This window comes from Pangasianodon hypophthalmus, chromosome 13 (assembly GCF_027358585.1).
Source record: "Pangasianodon hypophthalmus isolate fPanHyp1 chromosome 13, fPanHyp1.pri, whole genome shotgun sequence".
Taxonomy (NCBI): domain Eukaryota; kingdom Metazoa; phylum Chordata; class Actinopteri; order Siluriformes; family Pangasiidae; genus Pangasianodon; species Pangasianodon hypophthalmus.
In genome coordinates, this window is record NC_069722.1 from 5,965,764 (window position 1) to 5,977,721 (window position 11,958).

At 37.8% G+C, this 11,958-nt stretch overlaps 1 protein-coding gene across 2 annotated transcripts in view; it reads right to left on the reverse strand.

The window, feature by feature from the left end:
• The window catches only part of retsat.2 (retinol saturase, tandem duplicate 2), a 10,103-nt gene extending 2,253 nt beyond the window's left edge, over positions 1–7,850 (reverse strand). Inside the window, exons 1-12 of one of the 2 annotated variants that reach the window (XR_004579400.2) lie at positions 7,595–7,850; positions 6,238–6,420; positions 5,348–5,589; positions 4,061–4,262; positions 3,665–3,862; positions 2,815–2,934; positions 2,122–2,260; positions 1,858–1,967; positions 1,527–1,693; positions 1,149–1,308; positions 376–1,042; positions 1–335 (exon numbers count right to left, since the gene is read on the reverse strand). The exon at positions 1–335 is cut by the window's left edge and continues 2,253 nt beyond it. Coding sequence is in view for 1 of the 2 variants with exons in the window: in XM_026916772.3 (XP_026772573.1) it covers positions 897–1,042; positions 1,149–1,308; positions 1,527–1,693; positions 1,858–1,967; positions 2,122–2,260; positions 2,815–2,934; positions 3,665–3,862; positions 4,061–4,262; positions 5,348–5,589; positions 6,238–6,420; positions 7,595–7,757 (1,830 nt within the window). In the remaining variant the exon portion in view is untranslated. Of the gene's footprint in view, positions 1,043–1,148; positions 1,309–1,526; positions 1,694–1,857; positions 1,968–2,121; positions 2,261–2,814; positions 2,935–3,664; positions 3,863–4,060; positions 4,263–5,347; positions 5,590–6,237; positions 6,421–7,594 lie in introns of both variants that reach the window. The other variant, XM_026916772.3, reaches the window with a different exon arrangement.
• Between the last annotated feature and the right edge of the window lie 4,108 nt (positions 7,851–11,958).

Below are 11,958 nucleotides of genomic sequence, written 5' to 3' on the forward strand. Positions count from 1 at the left end.
CTCCATGTTACAAGATAAGATCATCCTGTAGATAAAATCTACATCCAGACCTGATACCCATGTCAGCAAGAGTAGACATAAATATTTGGTGATCCACAAGTATTAAAGTTAGCTACTAGATGTTAAAAGAAATTCTAAGCAATTACAAAGAGGCAGTTTTTTGGAGGCAGTTTCATGGAATGCCAGACTTGTACCTTGTCTGGCTGCAATCTAGGAGGTCCAGTTGAGAAAAAAATACATTCAGTGTTTGACACCATTGCTTCCATTTCTTTCTAATTAAGATTGTTAAATTTAGTGATGGACAGAAACACTGTAAACAGAGAGCAGGGTGACATCTTGTGGTTTGAAAAATTATAGCAGCCGCGGAGGAATCACACAACATCTTGTCAATTTCCTGTTAAATCCTATGCACGCTAAAAGCTGAAAAACTCTAGATGTGCTCAGTTTGATCTTCTGATTTATCACGTTCACTGATCGAATAGGTGCGGAAAATCTATAGTAAATGTTTTAGTTTTTTTTTCAAAAACTTTCAAAAGTCATCAGTGACATGGTACTCTTGATTCAAGCATCAACACTTCATCAAAACAGTAGTCTGCAATACTGAAATAAACTTTCCATCATCTTATCACAATTTATACATAAAATAAAATATATTATATATATTTATATTTATTTTATAAAATAAAATATATTTTTTTATTTTATTTACTTATAAAATTCTGTATAAACGCATTAGTGTAGTCACATATTATTAAAAAACAGGGATTATCAGAGCAGATATTAATTTACTGAGGATTATGTGATAATAATTCCATTAATTTACTTGCTTAAACAGTTTGCAATGTGCCTTCTTGCTGGTACTGGAATCAGCTGGGGATCAGTGCATGTTGGCATGGTTACTGGACTTTCTTAGAGTTGGCATGTTTCAGTTTCTTTCTAAGGACGCTGACATCCATGTAAAGGTTGCGGTTGAGAATAGCAGAGCCACAGACCATAGCTCCTGCGATGGCCCCCGCAAAACCACATGAAACTAAGTCTTGACCTAACAGAAAAATACACACCAACAGAAAATAAGCACGATACCAGTGGACCAAGTAAATATTCATGCAACATTACACAAAGCTGAACACACACACACACACACACACCTGTGAGGAAGAGGTTTTTGATGGGCGTTTGTGGTCTGATGGTGGCACAGACTTCGGCAGTAAAGCGGGAAGTGCCGTGGTCAGCTCCATAGATCTCTCCTTTAGAAGCTGCTAAATAGTGCTGATTGGTGATGGGAGTGCCCGCGTCCATGTACTCTATCTGCGCACACACAGAGAGAGAGAGAGAGAGAGAGAGAGAGAGAGAGAGAGAGAGAGAGAGAGAGAGAGAGAAAAATAATGAAGAAAAAAAAAGACAGAAGAGAGAGAGGTTTATGAACAGACAGAAAGAGAAGCAGTGCTCACTAATCACAACAAGCTGCTGACTTCAGAAACAGATATTATTGCAAATGGAGAGTTACAGGGAATAAAAGTCCATACCCTGTCTTTGATCTTGGGGAAATTCTGAGTTACCACTTCCAGAACAGAGTTGATGATGGTCGCCTTAAGTTCTTTATAGTCGACCCCTCTGTTCTTGACTTTCTCGTCTTTCCATTCCTCAAACCATGAGTAGGGGGCGAAGCTGACCACAGTCATAGTGGACTTACCTGCGAAGGTAGAGACTTCATCAATATTCAGGATTCAATTGAAATTCACAACAGAACAAATCACCTAGTGTTAGATCAAAATTAGACTTAGATACTTAAGCAGCATTATGACCTTCAGACTTCTCTTTTAACTCTCTATCTAACTGTCACTTTCTTTTTTCTACCTGGCATTCTCTGCTCCCAGGTGGGATCTTTGGCAGATGGTGAGGCAACAAAAAGCAGAGGTAGGCTTTTCACTGACTCCTCCCTCTCTCCTGTAACGTAGCCGTTTAAGCTGGTGGGAAAAAGATAAGGAACATTATGTATCTTGTGACAAAGGTTCAGACACAGAAGCCCTATATAATTACATACACTTATGGTGGACTAACACAGGAGTCAGACAGTACGTAGGTGAGGTATACAAGAAGAAGAGGTGTTTAGTCACTCACAGCTCATCTAGATTGTTCTCGCAAAAGAGCCAGTAGTTGTCGGCTTTGAGGCCCAGCTCGTCTTTTGTCCCGTTTAGACCCAGGAAGATGCTGAGGCCGGCTTCTCCATGCTTCAGCATACTCAGCTGCTTCTGGATCGCTGTCGCACGCAGCAGTGTGCACACAAACACACACACATTTTAGTATGCAAACATATGCTGTATGGTTGTTACAGTTTTATTAATCACGTTAACTGCATAGAAAAGAACTGCGGTAGAGCAGTAAAGCAGGAAGTCAGCTACATTCAATATATTCAACCAAAAACAATGTGAACTGAGAAGCATTGCCATTTTTTTTAATTCCAACTGAATATTTCTCAATTTGTATAATCATTAAGCAGGAGCTTTATTTTTTCTACCACAGCCAGAGTTGAATGGTGACCTAGGTAAACCTATTGCACGATAAATAAAAAGAAACATATTTCAGTTTCAATTTCTCATATTACACATACATACATATACATATATATATATATATATATATATACACACACACACATATTAGTCCAAATTTGGCCATGTGAAGCATTTTCCCAGGCTGCCACACATATTTGTCATAATATTTTATTCTATTATTATTTGCTGCATTTTCTTAGAACAAAATCTCCCAAACCATTCCTCATGCTCCTCTGCATCCCTGCTGTCTCTATCTCACCTGCCTTCATCTGCACCTCTTTAGGCAGTAGCTGCTGGTAGGTGTTGAAGATTCCTGCATTTGAGATCACGATGGGAGCGTGCACATGGACCTCCTCTTGTCCCTTCATCACACTCACCCCTGCAATCAAAACACACCACATCAAATCACTTACAGAAATATAATTACTTCTACGGCCGATTGAGGCCGTCTATGACTGTCTAGATTCAGAGTTAGGAAATTCAATTCAGTTTCAGTGGTATAGTGCTTTCAGATTTGTCACGAAGCAGCTTTACAGAAATCGGGATGTAGAAATGGATTTCTAATGAGCAGGCCAGTGGCAAGGAAACAATTTCCTGAGACGACATGAGCAAGAAACCTTGAGAGGAACCAGACTCAAAAGGGAACCCATCCTCTTCTAGGTGACACCAGATAGGAAGTCATAAATCATTACAGTCTACAGGTGTAGAAGAGTAAAGATGAACAGTAAATAAGTGTGTTATTGTGAATAAGAGTCCAGTGATAAGCACAGGACAGTCGTCATGGTTACAGCAGAGGTTTTGTGGCGTGCACTCATGTGGAAATCTCATTTACTGGCCACCGTTTCAAACAAAACTTTATAATCACCTTTAAAAATGGCATACTATGAATGTTTTCCAATATATTTTGCTTCAAAAAGCTCATTATGACAGTTTCAAAATTTCGTTTTCTCATCAGAAGTGCACATACACCAAATTTTGCAGCTTTCAAGAGGCTTTGTGGCAGTTAAGTTACAATTAATATTAGACTGCACCATCATAAACATGCAAAGCAGTGGTGTGCAATAATAAACAAAATGGAGAACAGAGGCTGTAGATGTTTTTGATATTACCTATAGCCTCGTTGGCGGCGTTGAGCAGGATGCGGTTGACTGATGCTCTGACAAGCACGGCTCCTCCTGCCTTCTCGATGATGGGGATCATGTTATAGGCGATCTGACTGGCACCTCCTTTAGGGTACCAGGCACCGGGCAGGTAGTGGCATAGCAGCAAACTGTGCATGGAGAAACTGGCTTCTTTTGGGGGGTTTCCTACAAACACAACACAACACACAACTAAGTACAGCATTTCCTCTGTCATATAAGATATAATAGGATGTATTAAATTAGCACGTTTAAAGTAAGCAGCCTTTTCTTTGCCACAGTTAGCTGCTAAGAGAGTTTAAAATCTGCCAAGGATAACTGAACAGCAGTTAGGAAAAAAAAGCTACAGCTCCGATGTGATCTCACCGTAGGTACCGAAGATGTAGCAGAGCACAGCCCTGAGATCTTTATTCTCTGTGAGGCTGTTCACCACCTCAGCCAGGCTGCGTGAGCCATAGGAGAAGAAGTAGGACAGGCGATTAGCGAGCCCTGTATAAGCCAGGAACTTCGCCACTGGAGACGGGAGCAACTTCAGCAGCACAACCATCCACACGTTATGGCCACATTTCTGGACAGGACATTATATCAAAACCTGCTTATAAACATGCAGTGGAAACTGTTGTCAGAGTTGCTGTTATAGATAATTAATCAACACCTCCTGACAAATCATATTAGAGAAATCAACCATGGTGGGTATAAATTAATATAAATAGTCTTTGCTGATAAAAAGAAAACCCCAATGACTTTTGAATGACCTAGTATAGTAAGCAGCCTTGAAAACACAGTGCTGATAAATGAATCAAACACTGCATGCTCTAGACTTTGAGTTATACCACAGTCATTCACACTGCTTCTCTGTGGTAATGTAGGGGAGAAGTCAGTAGGACGGCATAACCTCAGGCAGTGAGTAAAAGCAGGAGTGGATTTTTGGGTAATATATTTCCCAGTGATTTACGCAACAGGCTTGCAAAAGCCTTTAACAATGCAACAATACAATACATCCTCATTGCAAGACATTGAAATTTTATTGACTAACACTTTATATTCTATTTATAATAGCTGAGAAATGTCAGACATGAAAGCAGCTGCAGAGAAGATACCACATGCATGCAGGGTTTATAGTTAGATGGGTTTAGTTACATAGGCAGGACTCACAAGTTACTAAAGATTATTTAGACAATTTTCACTATTAATGTCTTAACATACATTGTTTTAGCATTGTTGTTATTTATGATAAAGCAGGAACATCTGTGAAACCAAAACAACTTCATGTCATAAACAACTTCATGTCAGTTTATCCTGAGGGTGTGCAAACTTGTGCACTCAACTGTATACTTAACACAAGTAGCCTGGTTTCACATTGGCCAACATGTCACTTCCTAAATCAAAAAAGCTGACATCCTGCCAGATTTATCATGACAAGTCATCTAATGACATTTCACACCATTTCAGTCTCAGACTTTACAACATTTACTCTGTGGCAATTCTGTGCTCATATTTCTTGCAATAAATCTGTATGTAATGCAGTCTGAAACCAGGAAACACTGGCAGCAGGGTATTTTTTACCTAAATTGCGTCCTTCACATCAAGTCATTCATCATCTCCTGTTGTATTTTGGATTAATAAAACAAAATAACTGACAGTATAACTCACCTTAACCAGTCTCATGAACTCATCAATGGCCTTCTCCTCTCCTGGGAAGCACTTCTTCAGCTCCTGGGTGAAACGGTTTTCGCCACTGTAAATGGGGTAGACGCGCCGGTTCTCCGGCGGACCCAGGACCACACGGTCATAGGGGTTTTCCAGTGGTTCCCATTGTAGCTGCCCATTGGTCAGCTGATCCACTATGCAGCAGAACATCCCATTCTCCTCTAAATTACCAATGTAGTGGATCCCTGAAGCAGAGACAGGGATGGGTGAGGTCACCACTGTGGTTAACTTAAAGGAATACTCCTTTAGGTGTTCTTCAACCTAATCTTTATCCTCTACATCTGGAGTTTACGTATGATTACGAAGGACAGGGATTTTGACACATTCTGAAAACCAGTTTACTACAAAACTCACTTATGATGGAAGTCTTAGGGCAGGTGGTGAACGTAAAAAAACATTTAAAATATGTCCGTACATAACATGAATTTAAAAGTATCTACAAATCTTACAACCAGACATGAGACAAATTCTCACCAGAACACATATAAAAATATCTTATATATTTTTATCACACTTTTAAAAACTGAAGTGGCTACATTACAAACACATAACCATATATTTTCCTAACTATATTGACTTAATCTACTAATACCTTTAACATAAATGTTTACTGAATGTTTAGGCTTTTAGGCTATTTAAATGAGTTGACAATTGAGACCATTTTTTTTTTTCATTTTTTGTCTCAATACAGAAAAAAGTATTTGAATTACAATAACACTGAAGAATTTCTTCAAGATATAGGGCCATCGGGTACTACATTTGAGGATGGGAATAGGCATGGCATGTCTAGAGACTAAAAACAGCCAAATCCGCCCATACAATGGGATTCTCACCAATGTCAAACTCAAAGCCTTTCTCAGAGAAGGTGTGACAACATCCTCCAGCACGATCATGTTGTTCCAGCACCAGGACCTTCTTTCCAACCTTGGCAAGGAGAACAGCGATGCTCAGCCCACCAATACCACTTCCAATCACAATGGCGTCAAGGTCCTGGGGGACTCGGCTGGCCAAAAAGCCTGTGGATAGGAACAGAAAATTTAGAGGTAACAGCAGTGGCAAAGTCGTGGCCATATGGATGCCATTATTGAAAACAAGCCGTGCATAAACGTTGATTGACTAACACATCACCCCAACTCTGACCTCGGATCCCATCACTAAGAGGTCTTTTACTACTATATCATTCATGCAAATTTAATAAAATCACAATCACCCACTGGCACCATGGAACAATGGGTAGCGTTGACATCTCACATCTCCATGGTTCCTAATTCACTCCTGAGCTCAGGTTACTACCTGTGTGGAGTTTCATGTTATTATTCCCATGTCTGCATGGGTTTCCTCTGGGTTTTCATCTCACCTCCAGAAAAAACATGCATGTAGGTGGACTGGCTTCACTAAATCGCCCCTAGGTGTCAATGAGTGTGTGAATGCAGCATACAGATATTATTCATTCATTCTTTTCACAAATGCAACTGTATCCTATACATCCACAGTTCTCAAAACGGGGCCAGGAACCCACAGTGGTCTATGAAGCATTGCCGTGGGGTCTGTGATTTATTATTTTATTTATTTTTATTTTGTTAGAGTGGTGAAACTCACAACCCAGCATTAACAGAATTATTACATTTATTATTGTGTTCTTATAGTTATTAACTTGATTGACTGGTAGATTGAACTGAATGGGTTTAATCCAGACCTCTTTAATTCAGTAACAAGCAGCCTATAAGTAATGGCAACCTGAAATACCAATTTTAATTTTTAAAAAATGTATTCTTTATGTGGAAAGGAACAAAATGATGATTCCAAACCATATCTAATATATTATTATACACATTTAATAATAAAAGTTTACTCTTTCACTAGTTTATTAGTTCCCAGAAGAATTTAGGTGTATTTCACAAATGTGAAGATGTGTACATTTTTATGGTATGCATATTTTAAATCAATAAACTCTGAGAGAACAGAAACAATTGCATGCAATTAAAATGCAGATAAGACCTGACAACACAAACACAAACACAGGCAGAGACACAAACACAGGCAGAGACACAGACACACACACAGGCACAAACACAGGCAGAGACACAAACACACACAGGCACAGACACAAACACAGGCACAAACACAAGCACAAGCACAAGCAGAGACACAGGCACAAGCAGAGACACAGGCACAGGCAAAAACACTCACCTTGTTTCAACACTTTGTTTCTCTCCTTTTTATCCAGCTGCACTGGTTTGGGCGGCTCGCGCGTGTCGATATCAAAAGGATTCGGACCGGAAGTACCAAACACATATTTGAGGAATAATGCGACAAACAACACTGCAACGATTAATCCTATAGAGACCCACATTTCTGAGAACACTGCTTGCTCCCTAAAAGCTGCTGTGACACTCTCAATCCCTATCACTCACTTTTCACCTGCTGGACCGCCCTCTGTCTGAACACTTCCGGGTTTCAGCTTCCGCCAGAGGGCGCGCGAGACACAGTTCATGAAAGGTCTAGGAAGCGCTGCACATAGGATTGTTTTGTTTGTTTGTATTGTAAAGATTTTTTTTTTTTAAATCACAGACAGATTCTTTTATTTTATCAACACAAAAGCACATTGGCAGTGGCTGGGTTAATGATTTTATGCTGGATTAATAATTTATGTTTTTAGTCTGCAGATGTCAATGCAAACTGCTGTGTCATGGTTACTGCATCAATAATATCAAATAATAATATCATATAATAAATATCCAAATAACCTAATAACTAGATAAAGTAAATAATAGTTTAATCAGCAATAAGAAAAAAAAAACAGAAATATCTTTAAATTTATTTATATTTGTTTGTTTGTTTATTTGTATTGTAAATAATATTATTATTAATTTTTAAAAATCCCAGACAGATTCTTTTATTTTATCAACATAAAAAGCACATTAATGATTAATGATTTTATTGTTTTATTGATATGTTATTAGTCTGCAGATGTCAATGCAAACTGCTATATCATGGTTACTGCATCATTAATTATAACTAATTAAATAAATCTAATTGACAAATCAATATCAAATAATAATATCATATAAAAAATAATATCATATAAAAAATATCAAAAATAACCTGATAACTACATAAAGTAATAAAGTAAACCACCAATAAGAAAAAAAAAACAGAAATAGTTAAATTTATCTTTATTTATTTATTTATTTATTTGCCTGTTTCATTTATGTAATACAGGTTACAGAATTTGATATGGTGCCAAAAACCAGATGGGGAAATTGTTATGAAAAGATAAGAACACATACAGTAGAAAGCAGTACAATTCTTGAGGTGTTTTATTTTATAAAGCTGCCTGTGTATTAACTTGGTTTAGATACATTAAACAAACAAACAAACAAACAAACAAATTCTATGTTAATCTTTTTAAAATGAAATTCATATCATAATCATCTGGCATTTGGGAAAACAGAACTCTAATGACAAGACAAACAAAAGTTTGTTGGTTGAGAATTTATGACCCAGGCGTCATAAAAATGCCTCGAAACTAAGCCAGGCCAGACTTCCGTTAAATTAATGTCAGAGAATCGTACATTTTCAAGCAAAGGTCAAGGACAGCCATGTCATAAAGTCACTTAAAGTCATTTTCAGAGTTCTCTGGAGAAATATTTTATATTAAACTGCGATACATTACACCAAGTATACTGTAAATACATCAACCTGACATGGCATTGCTCGAATCAGATCTGTCCGTGTTCAAACATGTCAGTGTAAATAAAGCAATTGTGAAATTCATATCAGGAGCCATTGGGTGTTTGCTGATGAATCTTGCAGTCTTGTATTACTCTAAAAGTTGCTTCAGGTGTACTTCTACCACCCTGCATTACATTACACTCAACTCAAGACTACCAGTGGCAATGCTAGAGAAATAAATCATCAAATATCCATAAGAAAAAAAAATTCACTGAGAGAATCTAAGAATATCTTACAAGACGGGACTAAGCTATCCCAAAGAACAAATCCTCATTTTCAGCATCTGCCACACCAATCAAGTGCAAAGACGAATTTCAGCAGTGGCTACCACACCACTGAAAAACTCCTGAAAAGCAAATTAAGCAGTTTGAGAGACGTTCTTCTCACTTGTTCCACTTTACTGTCGATGATGACCAGTTCTCCCCCAGTTTCGGCAGTTTCGGACAATGCTCTCTATTGTACCATACAGTATGTGTTAATATGATGAAATACTATTTATTGCTGATTAGGAACAATGTAAACAGTTTAAAGCTAAAATGACTTGTCAAGCATTGGAAACAATTAATTTGTCACCTTTCTTAGAGTGCTTTATGGTTCACCGAATTAGGAGATTTGTTATTTATTTATTTATTTTTTTGATATTTAATTCTGAGTGAATGTAATTCTAATATAAATGCCTGCAGGGTCACTTCCGCTTTTATCTTAAATAACACCACACATACAGGCTTCAGACTACACAACCAAAATATTTCATCAGCCTGGGCTTTTCTTCTGAAATTCTAAAAACAACCTTATAATAATTATACACTTGCCAGTTACGTACAGTAAGCAGTTGATGGTTGATGGAAACTCATCATGAACATACCTGCAATGTTTTGCTTTGTGAGTCTCCTATAAAATCAGCCTGATCATGACAGATTGATACTTCAGTAAGGCTCAAAAATAACATAGGATAGATTGATTCATTATTCAAATTACTCTAGTGAGTTTACAGGAATTTTATTGGAATCTTCAACACATTCTGAAAGCAAATAAGTGATAGAACCACATGCCCAGTGTAGGAAAAGTCCCAAGGACAAAACAGCTTAGTAAAGCACAGGTAAGCTGCAGCACGACTGTAGCAGGTGGCACAAATCATATTTAATTTAAAAAAAGAGCTAAATGGTGTTTGATGAGTTCAATAAATTTCACAGATCCTCGGTTGTAATGTCAAACAAGACACATCTGCCCATTTCCCACCATAATAAACCACACAGTCTTCTCCTAGTGGGTCATTTTGTTTATAGTCATCTGGAGTGTATTTCCACCACCTTAAAGAGAAAAAACTGCGTAAAATACACACTTTAAGTGAACTTACTTATGCAAAAAAACTGCCGTTAAACAATATTATTTAAAATTTGTGACAATTGTGCCAGAATCGATCATGAAATTTTCATTCAAGAGGGAAAAAAAAAAGAGAGAAAATAAAATAATATCTTACGAAAGATGTTTATTTAGAGGTGTCCCATCTATCCAAAGCCACACATCCTCATTTTCAGCATCCGTCAAACCAATCCAGTACAGAGCATAATGTCCAATTTTGTCCACCAAACCAGCAAGGAGCTCCTGAAGAGCAACCAAATCAAGCAGATACAGTTTGTGGGAGCTTGTGTAGCTAGGGAATGAAAAGAGTGTACGCAAAATTACATATTTTGTTGATTTTTGAATTGAAAAGAAGTAAACACAACCTCTGCAGAAAACAGATTTCAAAGGTAACATTTTTCGTCAGATGGTAATGCACAGTTATTTTATATTTGATAAACTTAAAAATAGAAAAAAAAAATTTTGTAAAGTAATTGTGGCATGTGCAACAGTCGTGGCATGTACACACCCTACTAATTCAGTCATTAGTAACACCCCCTTTGGCAGATTTTACAGCTTTTAAAAGCTTCAAACCTTTTTTTGTAGCCAGCTAATCGTCTGTCTATTCCTGTTTAATGAATTTTCACCCACGTTTCCTTGCTAAATGTTTCTAATCCTGAGAGATTCTATGACCGTTTTGCATCCACAGCATGTTTAAGATCTACCCACTGATTTTCAATGGTGTTCAAGTCAGAGGACTGTGATGGCCACTCAAAAAGCTTCAGCTTGCATTTCGTGAAGTAGTAGATGGTGGATTTTGAGGTTTGTTTTGGATCATTTTCCTGTTGTAGAAGCCAATCCCTCCCCCCCCACTTTGATTGTGGCCAAAGTGTTCCATTTTTACTTCACCAGTCCACAGCAGTTGTTTTCAAAATGCTCTCTGGCTTATCTAGATGTTGTTTTGCATACATCAGACATTTCCTTTTGTGATGAGGTTGCAGGTAAGGTTTCCTCTGATGACTCTTCCATGCAGATCATGTTTGTGTAAACAGCACTGCAGAATAGAACAGTGCACCACTACTCCTGTGTCAGCTAAACTTTCCTGCAGGTCCTTATGGCGGTTTTGCTTTGCCTTTCTGGCCAGGATACGGGCAGTTTTGAGAGTTTTGTTGGTCTTCCAGGTCTTACCTTGACTTCCCTTGCCATTTTCAATGACATTTGGTACAGTGGCAGTTGTGGGTTTGTAAACGTTTTGTTTCTTTTTATAGCCTTCATCTGCTTTGTAGACATGAATTAGCTTGATTTTCAGATCATCAGTCAGGTGCTTAGAGGAGACCATGATTGTTGAGTGTTAGCACAAGGTTAGAAGAGTCAGAGAATCTTTTATACTCTGGAATTGTCATCAGCTGACAATTCGTAATGACAATTCTTGACTTGAGTAAGAGTCCTCACAAGTCAATTAAGGCCTAACAAATTAA